This window comes from Salvelinus fontinalis, chromosome 21 (assembly GCF_029448725.1).
Source record: "Salvelinus fontinalis isolate EN_2023a chromosome 21, ASM2944872v1, whole genome shotgun sequence".
In the NCBI taxonomy this organism is placed as follows: domain Eukaryota; kingdom Metazoa; phylum Chordata; class Actinopteri; order Salmoniformes; family Salmonidae; genus Salvelinus; species Salvelinus fontinalis.
In genome coordinates, this window is record NC_074685.1 from 7,183,947 (window position 1) to 7,203,175 (window position 19,229).

Genomic DNA, 19,229 nt, shown 5'->3' on the forward strand with positions numbered 1-19,229 from the left:
ATGTCAGTCCCAGAGGTCTCCGTTTACCATAAATCATGTAAGTCCCAGAAGTCTCTGTTTACCATAAATCATGTCAGTCCCAGAGGTCTCTGTTTACCATAAATCATGTCAGTCCCAGAGGTCTCTGTTTACCATAAATCATGTCAGTCCCAGAGGTCTCTGTTTACCATAAATCATGTCAGTCCCAGAGGTCTCTGTTTACCATAAATCATGTCATGTCAGTCCCAGAGGTCTCTGTTTACCATAAATCATGTCATGTCAGTCCCAGAGGTCTCTGTTTACCATAAATCATGTCGTCAGTCCCAGAGGTCTCTGTTTACCATAAATCATGTCGTCAGTCCCAGAGGTCTCTGTTTACCATAAATCATGTCAGTCCCAGAGGTCTCTGTTTACCATAAATCATGTCAGTCCCAGAGGTCTCTGTTTACCATAAATCATGTCAGTCCCAGAGGTCTCTGTTTACCATAAATCATGTCAGTCCCAGAGGTCTCTGTTTACCATAAATCATGTCAGTCCCAGAGGTCTCTGTTTACCATAAATCATGTCAGTCCCAGAGGTCTCTGTTTACCATAAATCATGTCAGTCCCAGAGGTCTCTGTTTACCATAAATCATGTCAGTCCCAGAGGTCTCCGTTTACCATAAATCATGTCAGTCCCAGAGGTCTCCGTTTACCATAAATCATGTCAGTCCCAGAGGTCTCCGTTTACCATAAATCATGTCAGTCCCAGAGGTCTCCGTTTACCATAAATCATGTCAGTCCCAGAGGTCTCTGTTTACCATAAATCATGTCAGTCCCAGAGGTCTCTGTTTACCATAAATCATGTCAGTCCCAGAGGTCTCTGTTTACCATAAATCATGTCAGTCCCAGAGGTCTCTGTTTACCATAAATCATGTCAGTCCCAGAGGTCTCTGTTTACCATAAATCATGTCAGTCCCAGAGGTCTCTGTTTACCATAAATCATGTAAGTCCCAGAAGTCTCTGTTTACCATAAATCATGTCAGTCCCAGAGGTCTCTGTTTACCATAAATCATGTCAGTCCCAGAGGTCTCTGTTTACCATAAATCATGTCAGTCCCAGAGGTCTCTGTTTACCATAAATCTTGTCAGTCCCAGAGGTCTCCGTTTACCATAAATCATGTCAGTCCCAGGTCTCCGTTTACCATAAATCATGTCAGTCCCAGAGGTCTCCGTTTACCATAAATCATGTCAGTCCCAGAGGTCTCCGTTTACCATAAATCATGTCAGTCCCAGAGGTCTCTGTTTACCATAAATCATGTCATGTCAGTCCCAGAGGTCTCTCCCTATAACCAAAGGTTCTTTGGGGGGCCTCCCGAGTGGCACAGCAGTAAGGCACTGCATCGCAGTGCTTAAGGCGTCACTACAGACCCAGGTTTCGATCCCAGGCTGTGTTACAACCGGCCGTGACCCATGAGGCAGCACACAATTGGCCCAGCGTCATCCAAGTTAGAGGGTTTGGCTGGCCGGGATTTCCTTGTCCCATCGTGCTCTATGTCTCCCTGTGGCGGGCCGAGCGCCTGCAAGTTGACTTCGGTCGCCAGCTGGACAGTGTTTCCTCCGACACATTGGTGCGGTTGGCTTCCGGGTTAAGCGAGCAGTGTGTCAAGAAACAGTGTGGAGGACGCATAATGGCTCTCGAGTCTGTAGGGGAGTTGCAGCAATGGGACAAGACCGTAACTACCAATCGGATTTCACAAAAATTGGGGAGGAAAAGGGGTAAATGTACAAAAAGATAAAGGTTCTTTGGGGACATGCTTTGGATGTAATTATGAACTGGTGTTAGAATAAATTATGGACACAACGTAGAAAGCAAGTGGAATTCAGATTCGTATAACCACCACAAATCTTGATATGGTTCAAATAATTTTATTGATTATGATTGCAAGCCCATATCTTGTTTCACATTTAATACAATGTACACATGGTTACATTTAAGAGCGGTAAGAGAAGTTTGAATGATAAAACAGAAGAGGATATTTTAGTCAAAACAGGCATGCTACACACCTATGGTAGGTAGGCAGCTTAAACTAAATAAACAGAATGGATGCAGGTGTGAGGGTTTTTACTCAAGTAAATAAACAATTGTCAAATAACAATAATATATAATAACAATAATATAAGATGAACCGGCATGAAGGTTTAGTTTAGAATATTTGGCACATACAGTGAGGCTGTGGTTCCTGGAGTGTACACACTGATGCATTGGTATACTTTGGGCTAGAGGGAGTTTCTTATAGTCCAAGGGCCTGAAAATAACCGTATGTCCATCATCCATTATCGCTGTTGGATGAAAAATGTCAGCAGCATCTCAGACCATTTACCAGAATTTGTCTGGTGGCTTGGACTCATTTCAGATGTGGAGTGAACAAGGAGAAGGGTAGAGAGTCGGTTCCCAGGCCAGGCTGGAGAGAGAAGGCACGTTGCAAGGTCTGCCGGATTTTGGAATCTCTCGGCAGAGAATGAAAGACTCATATCTGGCACCATGTTACCCAATGCTTTACTGCAGCCTTTCTTAAAGTATGGTTTGAGACCCACTTTGGATTGCTGATGCTACGGGTGCATTAGGAAAGTATTCAGACCCCTTGACTTTTTCAACATTTTGTTACATTACAGCCTTATTCTAAAATGGATTAAATAGAAAATGTTCGTCAATCTACACACAACACCCCATAATGACAAAGCGAAAACAGTTTCAGAAATATTTCTAAATGTATTAAAAATACAAAACAGTAATACATGATTTACATAAGTTTTCCGACCCTTTCCTTTGAGACTAAATTCAGCTCAGGTGCATCCTGTTTCCATTGATCACCCTTGAGATGTTTCTACAACTTGATTGGAGTCATTCTGTGGTAAATTAAATCGATTGGACATGATTTGGAAAGGCACACACCTGGCTATTATGATGGAAATTACAAGATTACGTTATAATACTTTTATTGCATCAAATGGTTGTTTTATGCAACAGAATAGAGGGTTCTTATAACTCGAATGTGTCTGTGTGAACTGAAAGTGGGCCTCTGGGAGATAACACTGACAGGAGATGTATGGGTGATACTGCATTCCAGAGCATGAGTTAATGTTTCTGTACTGGGGTACCAGGGGGAGATGGCTCCAGTATGGAGTTGGCGGCCAGACCCTGGTCTCTACACAATGAGAACTGTTTTTACAGCAGATACTGTCTGCTGTATATTATAAGTATCTTTCATGTAAATCTTAACCTTCTGACCCATTCCATACATCTGTTTGTCATATAGACTGAAGGAGGATGGACTTTGCTATAAAATGCTGTGGCTCAAACCATCTCGTTGAGTTCTCAGTGATCACCTCCAGGGATGATTTCCGACCAGCTCCATTACTGCAGTATTAAAGAATAAAGTTGGATTATTTTGAGGAAATCTAAAAGTCTCCTTTTGATTTCAATAATTCCACCACACTATATAAAGGTCCAACAGTTGACAGTGCATGTCAGAGCAAAAACCAAGACATGAGGTTGAAGGAATTGTCTGGGGAAGGGTACCAAAACATTTCTGCAGCATTAAAGGTCCCCAAGAACACAGTGGCCTCCATCATTCTTACATGGAAGAAGTTTGGAACAACCCAGACTCTTCCTAGAGCTGGCCGCCGGCCAAACTGAACAATCGGGGAAGAAGGGCCTTGGTCAGGGAGGTGACCAAGAACCCGATGGTCACTCTGACAGAGCTCCAGAATTCCTCTATGGAGATGGGAGAACCTTCCAGAAGGACAACCATCTCTGCAGCACTCCACCAATCAGGGCTTTATGGTAGAGTGTCCAGACGGAAGCCACTCAGTAAAATGTACAAGACAGCCCGCTTGGAGTTTGCCAAAGGGCACCTAAAGGACTCTCAGACCATGAGAAACAAGATTGAACTCTTTGGCCAGAATGTCAAGCATCACGTTTTTCAGAGGCAGAGACTGGGAGACTAGTCAGGATCGAGGGAAAGATGAACGTAGCAAAGTACAGAGAGATCCTTGGTGAAGTCTCTGAATGTCCTTGTGTGGCCCAGCCAGAGCCCGGACTTGAACACAATTTAGCATCTCTGGAGACCTAAAAATAGCTGTAGAGCAACACTTTCCATCCAACCTGACAGAGCTTGAGAGGATCTGCAGAGAAACTCCCCAAATACAGGTGTGCCAACCTTTTAGAGTCATACCCAAGAAGACTTGAGGCTGTAAATTGCTGCCAAAGGTGCTTCAACAAAGTACTAAAAAGGGTCTGAATACTTATGTAAATGTCACATTTAAAGTAATTTTTAAATAAATGTGCAAACATTTATAAAAACCTCTTTTTGCTTCGTCATTATGGGGTATTGTGTGTAGATGAGGGAAAAAATGAATTTAATCAATTTTAGAATAAGGCTGTAACGTAACAACATTTTGTAGTGGGGACAGTAACATTAGTAATATCAAATGTAAACATTTTATATATTTTGTTTGTAGGTTTAGCTCACATAATACAATTTAAAAGTTTGCATTAAGGTGTCTGTAATAGAATAAATGTGGCAAATGTAGATATTAATAAATGCATTTCACTTTTTTTTTTTTAGGAACTCAGGCGGGGTCTCAACTTACTGTTGAAACTTAGAATAGTAGAATACACAAGGTGCTATTTAGAAATGTGGTTGTGCATCACCAGTTTTCTCGTTATGTCAGTCACTCAATTAGCCATGTCAGCTAACAGTTTTTAGATTGGCAATTCAGTCTAGCCAGCTATCTAAACTTGTAGTAATCATGGCAAAATACCAACAGGCTGGCCACGTGCCCAATGGCAGTGGTGTGAAGTACTTAAATAGTGCTTTAAAGTATTTTTACTTAAGTATTTTTTTTTTGTATCTGTACTTTGAAAAAAATATAATAATAATGGGAAAAAAATTAAGACTTTTACTTCACTACATTCCTATATACAAGAATAGATTCTTGATTCCATAGATTTTCCCTGACACCCAAAAGTACTTACATTTCAAATGCTTAGCAGGACAGGAAAATGGTGCAATTCACACACTTATCAAGAGAACATCCCTGGTCATCTCTACTGCCCCTGATCTGGTATGACTCACTAAACACAAATGCTTTGTTTGTAAATTATGTCTGAGTGTTGGAGTGTGCCCCTGGCAATCCATAAATTAAAAAACAAAATCGTGCAATCTGGTTTGCTTAATATAAGGAATTTGAAATGATTTATAATTTAACTTTTGATACTTAAGTATATTTTATCAATTACAATCACGTTTGATACTTAAGTATATTTAAAACCAAATACTTTTACTCTATTTTACTGGGTGACTTTCACTTTTCTATTAACGTATCTTTACTTTAAATCATTTTTAAAGTAACTGTTCTGCCTGCGGTTATGGAACCCCTACCTGTCCCAGATCGGCTATGATAAGCCAACTGACATTTATTCCTGATTATTATTTGACCACGCTTGTCACTTATGAACATTTTGAACATCTTGGCCATGTTCTGTTATAATCTCCACCCGGCACAGCCAGAAGAGGACTGGCCACCCCTCATAGCCTGGTTCCTCTCTAGGTTTCTTCCTAGGTTTTGGCCTTTCTAGGGAGTTTTTCCTAGCCACCGTGCTTCTACACCTGCATTGCTTGCTGTTTGGGGTTTCAGGCTGGGTTTCTGTACAGCACTTCGAGATATTAGCTGATGTACGAAGGGCTATATAAAATAAACTTGATTTGATCAATTATGACAATTGGGAACTTTTTCCAACACTGCACAGGAACGCATTGATTTTGGTAATTACTCTCACTCAGATACCATATTAACATGATGTAAGCCATGTCAAAATGGGTAGACTTGCAGAAAACTTGCTTTAAAACGTCAATTTTGTTCTCCGCCATCAACAGGGGGGCCACTAAAATGTTTTCTTAGGACCGCCAAAAGGGGCATGTTTTCATGAGCTTGGGTCCCAAGAAAACATTGACTTTCTCATTTGGTTCACAGGCTGAAAAGGTTTAATAACCCCTGCCTTACTGTACACACACAATACAGAGAACACACAATCACACACCTTTGATACACAATGTTCACTTCTCACACACACAAACAATTCATGTACTTTTTCACAACTAGGAATGTATAGAATTGACTCACCATATTCAGAAAACAGCACTTAGGCCTAATCAACTGCAAAAAGGCTCCAACAACTATCACCTGATACACTTCACTACACAACCATTTCGCCAGTACACACACGCAGAGTAAGAAGTATAATATGAAGGCTGATAGTCATGGCACATCCGGGGGGTGAGGAGATCAAGAGGGGTCCAGCAACATCACATGACCTCACAGCAAGAGTTCTGCTTCCGCGCCTGGGGAGAACACACACACGTACAGTATTAGATTGCTAGTGTAATCATACTGTATGTCCTCTCATGAATTATTGTGTGTGTGTGTGTGTGTGTGTGTGTGTGTGTGTGTGTGTGTGTGTGTTCCAATACGTTTCTCACCGTCTTGTAGAAGGCTTTAGACTGGTTCCCCAGGTGTTCTGACTTCTGGACTAGATCATCCAGCTTCTCTCCTCTCTCCAACAGACTTTCCATAGTGTTGTGCTGAGAGAGGAGATGAGGTGGAAGACTCATGAAAAAGGGATAGATTGACAAATTTAACATGTTCACTACACCACGGGTAAACAACTTCTTGTTATTGACATAAAAATGGTGTGTAGAAGTGGAAATCTTAGCCTGCAGAGCTGTGAGGCTGCTGGTTTTTCCTCGATGACATGAATCTTTTGTTTGGGCATGTTTTTTTTCTCTCACATTTATGCACACAATCATTCAGGTTACAGAACCATTAGGCAAGCCTAGGACCCCTAGACTTAGCAAGTACAGTGTTAACAGTCGTTTCGTAGCAAGACTGCAAGACTGCATCGTAGCTTATTAGCTTGTGGGGTGGCAGGTAGCCTAGTGGTTAGAGCGTTGGACCAGTAACCGAAAGGTTGCTAGATCGAATCCCCGAGCTGACAAGGTAAAAATCTGTTGTTCTGCTGCTGAACCCACTGTTCCTAGGCCATCATTATAAATAATAATTTGTTCTTAACTGACTTGCCTAGTTAAATAAAGGTGTAAAAAAATTGTTTTTTTGCCAAATAACCGTAGTTTTGGTTGACATGATGGTTTTAGGTTGAAACCTCCGCCTAAGTTGAAGAGAAAAAAGCAGTGTGCCACAATCGGAAACAGGAACGGGGTAGATAAGGCACGCAGGATTGTGTGGTAATACGAACTGCTCAACTTTGAACTCAAAATGGCCAAACTACAGCTGTTGAATGTGTATCTTACTGAACGACTAACAGTGGCTGCTTCTGAGATATCCCAGGCCGTTGAAAAAACGTTAGCAGAGAAATGTCCCATTCCAAAGAGGAGAACGGACGTCTACAGAGGCTACTGGATTTGGTTTTCAAACCAGAGAAAGTCACAGAGCAGGTTTGTATCAACTAGCTAGATATCACATAAATCAGATGATAAATTTACAGGGTTTGGTAGATTACTTTCTAAATGTAATCCGTTGAAGTTAAATTACAATTCCAAAACTGGGTAATCCAAACTCAGTAACGTAATCTGGTTACTTTTAGATCACTTTCCCCTAAAGATACATTAGAAGAAGACAAAAATGAATATTACCAATTGACTGACATCTATTGCCGGATATGCACGACTCCAACTCAATCATCAAGTTTACTGATGACACAACAGTGGTAGGCCTAATAACCAACAACAACGATGAGACAACCTACAGGACCTGGCGGAATGGTTCCGGGGAAATAACCTCTCCTTCAACGTCAACAAAACTAACGATCTGATTGTGGACTATCAGAGAGAGCACCCCTCCTTCCACATTGATGGGGCCGCAGTAGAGGGTCAAAAGCGGCAAACTCCTTGGTGTGCACATCACCAAGGACCTGAAATGGAACCTGTGGTGAAGAAGTCGCAACAGCGCCTCTTCAACCTTGAGAGGCTGAAGAAATTCAGCAAAGACCCTCATGAACTTCTCCAGATGCACCGTCGAGAGCATTCTGTTTGGCTGCATCACCGCCTGGTACAGCAACTGCACAGCCCACAACCGCATGGCTCTCCAGGGGTGGTGCGGTCATCCCAATGCATCACCGGAGGCACACTGCCTGCCTTCCAGGACATCTACAGCACCTGGTGTCACAGGAAGGCCAAGAAAATCATCAAGGACTTCAGCCAGCCGAGCCACAGCCTGTTCACTCTGCTACCATCTACAGTTGCATCAAAGCCGGGACTGAGAAACTGAAAAACAGCTTTTATCTCCAGGCCATCAGACTGTTGAACAGCCATCACTAGCCGGCCACCGCACGGTACTCTGCCCTGCACCTTAGACACTGCTGCCTCTCTATATGTACACTACTGATCAAACGTTTTAGAACACCTACTCATTCAAGGGTTTTTCTTTATTGTTACTATTTTCTACATTGTAGAATAATAGTGAATATGTCAAAATTATTAAATAACTCATATGGAATCATTTAGTAACCCAAAAAAGTGTTAAATATTTTATTATTTTTAGATTCTTCAAATATCCACCCTTCGCCTTGACAGCTTTGCACACTCTTGGCATTCTCTCAACCAGCTTCACCTGGACTGCTTTCCCAACAGTCTTGGAGTTCCCACATGTGCTGAGCACTTGCTCGCTGCTTTTCCTTCCCTCTGCGGTCCGACTCATCCCAAACCATCTCAATTTGGTTGAGGTTGTGGGATTGTGGAGGCCAGGTCATCTGATGCAGCACTCCATCACTCTACTTCTTGGTAAAATAGCCCTTACACAGCCTGGAGGTGTGGTGGGTAATTGTCCTGTTGAAAAACAAATGATAGTCCCACTAAGCCCAAAACCAGATGTGATAGCGTATCACTGTAGAATGCTGTGGTAGCCATGCTGGTTAAGTGTGGCTTGAATTCTAAATAAATCAGTGTCCCCAGCAAAGCACCCCCGCACCATAACACCTCCTCCTCCATGCTTTACGGTGGGAAATACACATGCGGAGATCATCCTTTCACCAACACCGCAGTTGGAACGAAAAATCTCCAATTTGGACTCCAGATCAAAGGACAAATTTCCACTGGTCTATTGTCCACTGCTTATGTTCCTTGGCCCAAGCAAGTCTTCTTCTTATTATTATTGGTGTCCTTTAGTAGTGGTTTCTTTAAAGCAATTCGACCATGAAGGCCTGACTCACACAGTCTCCTCTGAACAGTTGATGTTGAGATGTGTCTGTTACTTGAACGCTGTGAAGCATTTATTTGGGCTGCAAATTCTGAGGCGGGTAACTCTAATGAACTTATCCTCTGCAGCAGAGGTAACTCCGGGTCTTCCATTCCTGTGGTGATCCTAGTGAGAGCCAGTTTCCTCATAGCGCTTGATGGTTTTTGCGACTACACTTGAAGAAACTTTCAAAGTTCTTGACATTTTCTGTATTGACTGACCTTCATGTCTTAAAGTAATGATGGAATGTCATTTCTCTTTGCTTATTTGAGCTGTTCTTACCATAATATGAACTATCTTCTGTATACCTCCCCTACCTTGTTACAACACAACTGATTGGTTCAAATGCATGAAGGAAAGAAATTCCACAAATTAACTTTTAACAAGGCACACATGGTAATTGAAATGAATTCCAGGTGACTACCTCATGAATCTGGTTGAGAAAATGCCAAGAGTGTGCAAGGCTGTCATCAAAGCAAAGGGTGGCTATTTTAAGAAACTCAAATATATTTTGATTTGTTAAACACTTTTTTGGTTATTACATGTGTTATTTCATAGTTGATGTCTTCACTATTATTTTACAATGTAGAAAATAGTACAAATAAAGAAAAACCCTTGAAAGACTAGCTGTTCTAAAACTTTTGACCAGTAGTGTAAATAGAGACATGGAACACTGGTCACTTTAACAATGTTAACATACTCTTTTACCCACCTTATATTTACAGTGCTTTGCAAAATTATTCAGACCGCTTGGATTTCTTCACATTTTATTGTGTTACAGTGGGGTTGAACTAGATTTCATTGTCATAATATTTCGTCAACAATCTACACAAAATACTCTAAATGTCAAAGTAGAAGAATTGTTTTATATTTTTTAAGATAACCAAGCAGTGACCCTCAGCCCCTCTCTGCAGTAAATACAGACTACTCCGAACTGCAGAACAAAGACACTGAAAGTGTTAATGGGATCGGGTGGAGGACTTCAGCCAGGCAGGATAAACCCAAAGTTGTCCTGTTTGAAATCTCCTAGTTAAGAACATGCTGCTTCTCATTGTTGCAAGGAGTCTAAAAATAATTTTACTTTACTGCTTCATTTAACTTTTCATGTGCGAATCAAACACATAAAGCATAATGAACATCTCTGTGGTGTGCGCGGGAAAGACCGAGTCCACAGCGAGTTATAGATCACCTGGAAACTCACACTAAAGCTGAAACTAAACATTTCTGTCATGTTAATGGCAAATGTTTCTCTCCTGATTGTAAACTGAAAAGACATGGTGAAGAAATCATGTCAATGCAAATAATGTGTAAAGTGCTTCATCTTTAAGACACATCTGGCCAGACATATGATGATTCACACAAAGGAGAAGCCATATAATTGCAAAGATTGTGGGAATTGTTTCATCCAAGTCAGATTTGACCAGGCATGTGATGATTCACTAAGGGTTGAAACCATATACACAGAGTATACAAAATATTAAGGATACCTGCTCTTTCCATGACATATACTGACCAGGTGATTCCAGGTGAAAGCTATGATCCCTTATTGAGGTAACCTGTTAAATCCACTTCAATCAGTGTAGATGAAGGGGAGGAAACCGGCTAAAGGAGTTTTAACCCTTGCAACAACTGAAACATGGATTGTGTATGTGTGCCATTCAGAGGGTGAATGGGTAACACAAAAGATGTAAGTGCCTTTGAACAGGGTATGGTAGCTGGTGCCAGGCGCACTAGTTTGTGTCAAGAACTGCAATGCTGCTGGGTTTAACACACTCAACAGTTACATGTGTGTATCAAGAATGGTCCACCAACTAAACGACATCCAGCCAACTCGACACAACTGTGGGAAGCATTGGAGTCAACATGGGCCAGCATCTTTGTGGAACGCTTTCGACACCTTGTAGAGTCCATTCCCTGATGAATTGAAGCTGTTCTGAGGTCAAAAGGGGGGTGGCAACTAAATATTAGGAAGTTGCTCCTAATGTTTGGTATACTCGGTGTAGGTGCCAAGAATGTGACAAATATTTATACCGTAAGGACATACTGACTAAAGGCATTAGGTTTGGTTTGCTCCTAGCACAACTCGGCTAGGCAAAGCGAACATCTGTACCTCGCATACTCCCTTTAAAGACCTTTGTTGAAAAATTTGCGACAATATTAGTTTGAGACATCGTTGCAACAAATAGCCAATATTCACTTCCTCAAAATAGTCTGAATTAATCTAAGATCAATCAAGAAATCTGTAATATATTTTGACCTTTCTGCAAAGGTCATAACTGCGCGATTTGACAATTTACTAAGATGTTTGATGCAGCATTTCTTAAAAAAAAAAAAAATTAAAAAAGAAATAGTCATCTCCGTTAAATGACAAAAAACACGTAATTGAAGAATCCTTACTGTTGACCAATCACAAAAGGGGTGTAGACTTCGACTAGCCTCAAGAAGAAGAAAAAAACGTCATAATATTAGGTGCAAACTATTTGGACTGGGAAGCATATGGTAAGCTTTAGCATATGATGATTCACACAGGAGAGAAACCATATGAGTGCAGCTCTTGACAAACTAGTGCGCCTGTCACCAGCTACCATACACAAAAGATGTAAGTGCCTTTGAACAGGGTAAGTGCCATTCACCCTCTGAATGGCACACATACACAATCCATGCATCAAAAGTAATTCTGCTCTGATCAAGCATATCAATCAAATCACATTTATTTAGAAAGCCCTTTTTACATCAGCAGATGTCACAAAGTGCTGATACAGAAACGCAGCATAAAACCCAAAAGAGCAAGCAATTCAGACAAAGAAGCACAGTGGCTAGGAAAAACTCCCTAGAAAGGCAGGAAACTAGGAAGAAACCTAGAGAGGAAGATCTGAGGGGTGGCCAGTTTTCTGGCTTTGCCCGGTGGAGAATATAAGAGTACATGGCCATTAAAGCCAGATCATTGTTCAAACTTTCATAGATGACCGGCGGGGTCAAATAATAATAATCACAGTGGGTATAGAGGATGCAACAGGTCAGCACCTCAGGAGTAAATGTCAGTTGGCTTTCAGAGTTTGAGACAGCAGGAGCAGCAGAGAGAATCAGAGGAAGGCCCTAAAAATTGTCGAAGACTCCAGCCACCCTAGTCATAGACTGTTCTCTCTGCTACCACACAGCAAGCAGTACCAGAATGCCAAGTCTAGGTCCAAGAGGCTTCTAAACAGCTTCTACCCCCAAGCCATAAGACCCCTGAACAGCTAATCAAATGGCTACCCAGACTATTTGCATTGCCCCCCCCCCCCCCCTACGCTGCTGCTACTCTGTTATTATCCAGGCATAGTCACTTTAATAACTCTACCTACATGTACATATTACCTCAATACTGGTGCCCCTGCACATTGACTCTGTACCGGTACCCCCTGTATATAGCCTCGCTACTGTTATTTACTGCTGCTCTTTAATTATTTGTTATTCTTATCTGTAACTTTTTTTTTAGGTGTTTCTTAAAACTGCATTGTTGGTTAAGGTCTTAAGTAAGCATTTCACTGTAAGGCCTGCACCTGTTGTATTCGGCGCACGTGACAAATAACATTTCATTTGATTCATATAAATGTCAAGAATGTGGGAAATGCTTCTACCGTGAGGAACACCTGAATGCTCATATGATTACTCACACTCGGAAGAAATCATATCAACGTAAAAATATGTTTCATCTCTAAGACACAGCTGAACAGACATGAGGATTCACACATGAGAGAAACAACAAACATGCAACGATTCTGGGAAATGTTTCAACCAGGAGTCAAATCTGAAAAGGCAACTGAGAAGGCATATTTCTCACACAGGGGAGAAACGTCTGGAAAATGTAGTAGCACCGCAGCAAACTTAAAACAGCACCAGCAGAGAAACCTTAAGGGTGCAACACCTGTAGCAGATGCTCGAGTATGATTTACTAAAAAATCACAAAAGTACTCTTCATAAGAGAAAAGAACTCAAGACAGTTCCCTTGGGAGTAAAATATGTTCCAACTGACATCTGAGTCACATTTAGAAGGGTGCAACACAATTCTATGGGCACCAACAACAGTGCAAATAGAAATGTCATATTTAGAGCTGACAGGATTTCTTACTCTAGATAATAGATTAGCATGTCTGTTCTATTCAATATGTTTCTATCCCAGTTACTGGGTCAGGTAGGAGGACATAGCCCTCATGTGACTGATCTTGTTGAAATAAGATATAATGAATGAATCAATGCATTTGTTAAACATTGAAGAGTATTGCTGTTGGCAAAGAGTTGCTTTGACGACGACTGAAACATTGGCAGAATAAATCAGATATTTATTTGCAAGTGCTGTGTGTGAAGTTCTCTTACATCAAAGTACTTTTGGATATCACTTTGGATACTACCTATGGATGTAGATATGCGAGCACATTTCAAAAAGACTCCATGGACATTTATTGTAGAACCATGACACATTTCAGTCACTCAACTCTGTCACCACAGCTGTTCTGTCTGTAGAAAGGCTCCTTATTCCAGAACACTTCATGTTAATTTCAGAAAATGTTCTTACACTTTAATTAAAATTAATGTTACGTTTTGTTATTACATACACACACACACGAGAACTCAACTCACCAGAATTATTTTGGTTTCGTCCAGCTCAGCTTGTACTTTACTCATTGCGTCCGCCTCCCGAGGATTCTACAGGCAAATAAACAGGGTTAAGTTAACGCATAAACAAAACCCCACATTGCAACACTTGTTGTTATAAGAAGTCCATCTATGGAACTCACTTCCTGATCAGTTCAATCGTGTGCAACATATTGATGAATTCTAATGCAAATCAAAATGTAAATAAATCAATTGTGATTAACCTGTGAGAGGGAGTGTGTGTGTGTTACCTGGTACTTGGCGAGGTAGCTGTCCAGGGCAGTATAGTGGACAGTGTCAGGAGAACCAGAGGGCCAGTCTATACTGCTCACCTGTCTGGAAAATTCCTCCAGCACCTGAAAGACAGGGGAGGAGAGAAGGAGGGAGGGGAGAGAAGGGGGGGTAAGGAGGTGTAGAGAGAAGGAGGGGAGGAGAGAGAAGGAAAGAGTAGTCAGGACTGAGTACTCATCCAAAGCAGGATACATGCATCAATCAAACCTCTGAGTTTCTAAATAGAATTTCAAAAAGACAGTTGGTAAATTCTCAGAGGCAGTAATATTTTACGACTAACAATCCATGACTAATGGCCCTAACATAGGAAATGCAGACACTCATCTAGTTCTCCTACACCACTCAGTAAGAGGGTCTGAATGTAAGGCAGATCAAATGAATAGGTCAATATGGTCAAACGTAACACAATATCTGCCAATTAATTTTCAGCAGTATTTCCCCGGTCTGTCTGTCTGGTGCGTGCGTTTGTCTATCACTCCTTATGTATCCAGTTAGCGATGCTAGTAATGATAACAGTCTTGTGGGTTGACAGAAAGACTTTCCACAAAAACCTTCTTGAATTAAATGTTAACTATAAAGTAGGCTTAGCTGACAAGATTATTTGTATCAATTTGGTGGCCTTTGTTTTGCATTTTCTGCCATGACAAGCTGCAGCAGTAATTCAATCAGAAACATCACCAGACGACACATTCCCCTCTTTCTAAATGCGCAATTAAAGGGGAATTACACTCTTGTTTTTCTGACTCAAAATTGGTCTTCTAATGTAATTTGAGCATTGACAAGGACTCAGAACATCCATTTACATTGTTTCTGTATGAATAATTGTAATATTAAGAGTAAAAAAAATGGAGAAAACCCCCCCAGAGGAAAACTGAATTCTTGAAAATACATCATATCATTTTATGGGACCCCTTAGTCCTATTGTTTTACAAGGTATATTGATATAAAACATCTCTTGTACACTAAGGACCCATAGAAAAAGCTGGAGACCCCTGCTCTAGAGGGATACTCTCCTACCTTATCCAGTAGGGTGAAGCACACTCTAGAGGGATACTCTCCGTCAGCAATCACCACCGCACCCAGGGAGTCGTTCCTCACATACACGTGACACAGGTACTCTGAGAGGGAACACACACACATTCAGTCTCTGAGACACCTATGGGGGCTAACGTGGAGTTAGTGAATGTGGGTGGTATTGTGTGTGGTGTGTATGTGTAAGAGAGAGAGCTGCCTAGGTGTGTATGTCGTCCTCAGACTAACCTTGTTCTTTGACAGAGGCTCGGCTCCCTATAGACGAGCGTTGAACTATGAGGTCACTGGTGAATGTCATGAACTCCTGAACACTGAGACACAACCACACACAAATAATGAAGCAAGTCTCAAAAGATACTATCTATACTTAATACACATGTAGCAATCGGAAAACCTGGGCAACACTGCAGATCAGACAGAGATAAGTAGGTACCTGACACCACTCATTTTTAAAAGAAACAGGTGACATGTCATAATTGAAACAAGGTGTGGTCAACCCTTCTCCAAGAGAGCTAGTGGGTGTGCATTACTAATAGCGCCAGCCCTACACAAACACACTTCCTGATTCAGCTAATCAAGGAGCAGCTGATTATTAGAACGTGTGTATTTATATTACTAGGGATGGAACAAAGTCCTGCGGGAGGTTAGGATAGCTCTACTCCACAAAAGGAGGGTAAGCCTGCCCTCCCTGTCATAAACCATAGGGCTGGTTTCCCAAACACCAACTAATCACATTCCTAGAGGTTTAATGGAAATTCTTAATTTAAAGTATTTTTTAGTCCAGGACTAGGCTTAATCTGTGTCCAGGGAAACTGGCCCATAGATAGATAGACAAAGAGCCAATCCCACCTGGACTTCTGGAAGAAGCTGAAGGATGACAGGTCGTAGGCAGCTTTCAGTAGGTTAGACTTGGTGGTCCCTTTATACAGCACACTCAGACTGAAAAGCTTCATGGTGGTGGTGTGAATAACCTCTGTCTTTTAACGCAGGCAGCCTGCAACGATGAGATCAATTTCTGTGTCACTTTCAGCTACACGCCGCTGCTGTCATGCTAATTATCCACACTGATGTGTGACATTATCTCTCTCTCACACACACACACACACACACACACACACACACACACACACACACACACACACACACAGTGTGTAGCTTGTTAGTTACTCAAACTGGGTGATTAACTATACAACATTATCTGAATTAAGTTATTGGACATACTGGTAGCAGTATTAGGCACTGTTTTTGCTGTAGTACAATAACCAAACAACGTTATCTGTAACTAGTAGTTAACATTAGCAACTAGATAACGTTAGCGAACTAACTAGCGTCTGAAAGCTACAGGGCACAACTGTCACTATCAAATCAACTTCCAATATTTCAGCAAATCAACAGGTTGCTGCTAATGACAGTATAACCGATGAAAGACTGACAGAGTTGAAACATAGCTAGCTAGTAAGATAAAGTCGTGTTACCTTGTTCTCTCCTCGACACAAACTTGATCCACCACAAATGACCGGCTACAGTATGAGTAGGCTAGCTTAACGTTAACTAATTAACGTTATCTTTCAGTACAACTTTAACAAGTTTAAAATAAATACACATTTATTTTGAATATAGTTTCACTATCTTGTCTATTTAAGCGATGGTGGTATTAACTATAACCAGAGATACTCCTAGCAAAACAACTCCACCTCTTTTCCAAACTACACAGGATGTTGACTACGTCATTAGCGGAAATACGTCCATCCTCAGAGATATCCCGGTTTACAGAATTCCAAAAGTTGATCGGGAGAAAGGTACCTACCCCTTCCACCATCTCTCACTAGCAGCTGTTAAAAATCCTCCTTTCAATAACTTAAAGAAATATACTGTTATTATTGACTTCGTTATGAACACTATTATTTGTACCGCAATATTTAGGGTAATATGTAATCAAAATTAATATTTAGTTGCGGTTGTGGTTGTGGTCCTGTTTCCCTGTTGGTGAAGGCCTTGCAACATCATATAAACAAAGATATACTTTTTTGAACACTTTTAATGTAACAATACAAACACACCGCAGTTTCCACTGATATTAGTAATCATATCTAACCAAACATAAGAATCCACGTTTTGAGGCAAAGCATGACTTCACCGTGAGTGTCAAATAACCTTTTTATTTATTTATTTATTATTTAACCTTTATTTAACCAGGTAGGCAAGTTGAGAACAAGTTCTCATTTACAATTGCGACCTGGCCAAGATAAATTTATACTCACTCTTTTATTCTGAAACATTTGAAGCACCCTATAGCTAAGTCTCAGAATAGGCTTGCTTAAGTAAATAATATGAAAAACATGCTGTTAACTCCCTGCTCTGCAGAGAGAGAATGTAGACTATTCTCTGATCAATGTGTGAGCATTAAAAAATATATCAAAATACTTTAAGACCATCATGAGACATTACTGGAAGAGCACAGAGAAAGTATTATTTTAAGAAAGTGTTTTTAAAAAATGCCATATTTTCTTTCAGCTCTGCAAGGAATGAAATATCTTTTTAATTTCACACAATTTGAATAATGCCTTTATGATTGTGTATTTAAAAACTGTAATTTGTTACTTTAGCAATTCAATTAAATTCACTTTAGTAATCATCGAACTTGTACTCAAAGGTGTAGTCCTGTGTAGGCTCTGACTCCTGGATCTCTGTGAGGACCTCGGCAGGTGTGGGCTCTGTGTACGAACTCTCCACAGGGAACCACGAGTCATACCAGGAAGTAGTGCTCTCTGTCTCCAGCTCCGCCGCCGTTGTGGGGGCCGCCGTGGTGGTCGTGGTGGCAACGGTCGTGGTGGTGGAGAGGTTATCCCTGAGTCTCTGCTGGTGCATCTTGCGCAGGCGCATCAGCCGTAACCGCCGGAGACGCTCTGTATTCTGGGAGTTGGCCAAAGTACCGCCCATCCCGCCACTGGCACCCGTCTTTGTTGCGTCTACTCTGCCAACTGACCCACCGCTGATGTCACTTCCTGCCCGGAGGGGTGCTTTGGTAACAAGCCGTATGGGTCTCTTGCCGTGGAGGACCATAATCTGCTTAATTCGGTCCCAGTTGGACTTGGCCAGGGTGAAGCTACAGGGGGTGGCCCCGGAGTCGTAGCCCACAATGCACAGCCGGGTCTGGAGCGTGTGGCCGTCGACGCGTGCCGTCACACGGTACTCCCCGGGGTTCAACAACCGCCAGTAGTCACCGGCCGCAGCTATAGGTTGGGGGTGGGAGAGAAGAAGAGGGAGAGAGAGAGGGGGAGGGAGGAAGAGGGTGTGAGAAAGGGAGGGAGCAGAAAGAGAGAGAAAGTGGATCAGAGATGTCATTTGATGTTATACAGTGCAATCGGAAAGTATTCAGACCTCTTGACTTTTTCCCCATTTTGTTATGTTACAGCCTTGTTCTAAAATGGATTAAATTGTTTTCCCCCCTCATCAATCTACACACAATACCCCATAATGACAAGCAAAAACAGGTATTTTGAAAGTTTTGCACATTTTTTTACAATTAAAAATTACATAAGTATTCAGATCTTTTACTCAGTACTTTGTTGAAGCACCTTTGGCAGGGATTAAAGCCTTGAGTCTTCTTGGGTATGATGCTACAAGTTTGGCACACCTGTATTTGGGGAGATTCTCCCATCTTCTCAAGCTTTGTCAGGTTGGATGGGGAGCGTCATTTAATTTTATCAGTTTTAGAATAAGGCTCTAACATAACGAAATGTGGAAAAAATGGGAAGGGGTCTGAATACTTTCCGAATGCACTGTATAATCATTTTGTTAATTGCTATTTTTTATCAATTAACTACCATGTACATGTGGGCTCCCGAGTGGCGCAGCGGTCTAAGGCACTGCAACTCAGTGCTAGAGGTGTCACTACAGACCTTGGTTCGATTCCAGGCTATATCACAACCCGCCGCGATTGGAAGTCCCATAGGGCGGTGCACAATTGGCCCAGCGTCTTCCGGGTCAGGGTTTGGCC

General features: G+C 41.5%; 2 protein-coding genes across 2 annotated transcripts in view; both read right to left on the reverse strand.

Annotated features, from left to right (window-relative positions):
- Positions 1–1,869: 1,869 nt before the first annotated feature.
- Positions 1,870–16,968, reverse strand: ykt6 (YKT6 v-SNARE homolog (S. cerevisiae)). Its single transcript, XM_055873695.1, has 8 exons — positions 16,705–16,968; positions 16,079–16,223; positions 15,458–15,540; positions 15,215–15,315; positions 14,158–14,262; positions 13,892–13,957; positions 6,502–6,603; positions 1,870–6,363 (listed from the first exon to the last, which is right to left on the reverse strand). Exons 2-8 carry the CDS (start codon positions 16,180–16,182, stop codon positions 6,328–6,330), a joined length of 597 nt encoding a protein of 198 aa, XP_055729670.1. The 5' UTR covers positions 16,183–16,223; positions 16,705–16,968; the 3' UTR covers positions 1,870–6,327.
- A 281-nt stretch (positions 16,969–17,249) lies between these two features.
- The window catches only part of LOC129818113 (inactive carboxypeptidase-like protein X2), a 37,298-nt gene continuing 35,318 nt past the window's right edge, over positions 17,250–19,229 (reverse strand). The window contains exon 20 of the mRNA XM_055873696.1: positions 17,250–18,462. Coding sequence (XP_055729671.1) covers positions 17,855–18,462 — 608 coding nt within the window. The 3' untranslated portion in view covers positions 17,250–17,854. The remainder of the gene's footprint in view (positions 18,463–19,229) is intronic.

Coding starts and splice junctions, on each gene's coding strand:
- ykt6 (XM_055873695.1), bottom strand. CDS start 16,182: ATGAAGCTTTTCAGTCTGAGTGTGCTGTATAAAGGGACCACCAAGTCT. Junction 15,316..15,457: donor AGCCTCTGTCAAAGAACAAG/GTTAGTCTGAGG, acceptor GTTCCCTCTCAG/AGTACCTGTGTCACGTGTAT. Junction 6,604..13,891: donor ACGAAACCAAAATAATTCTG/GTGAGTTGAGTT, acceptor CTCCTCTCTCAG/CACAACACTATGGAAAGTCT.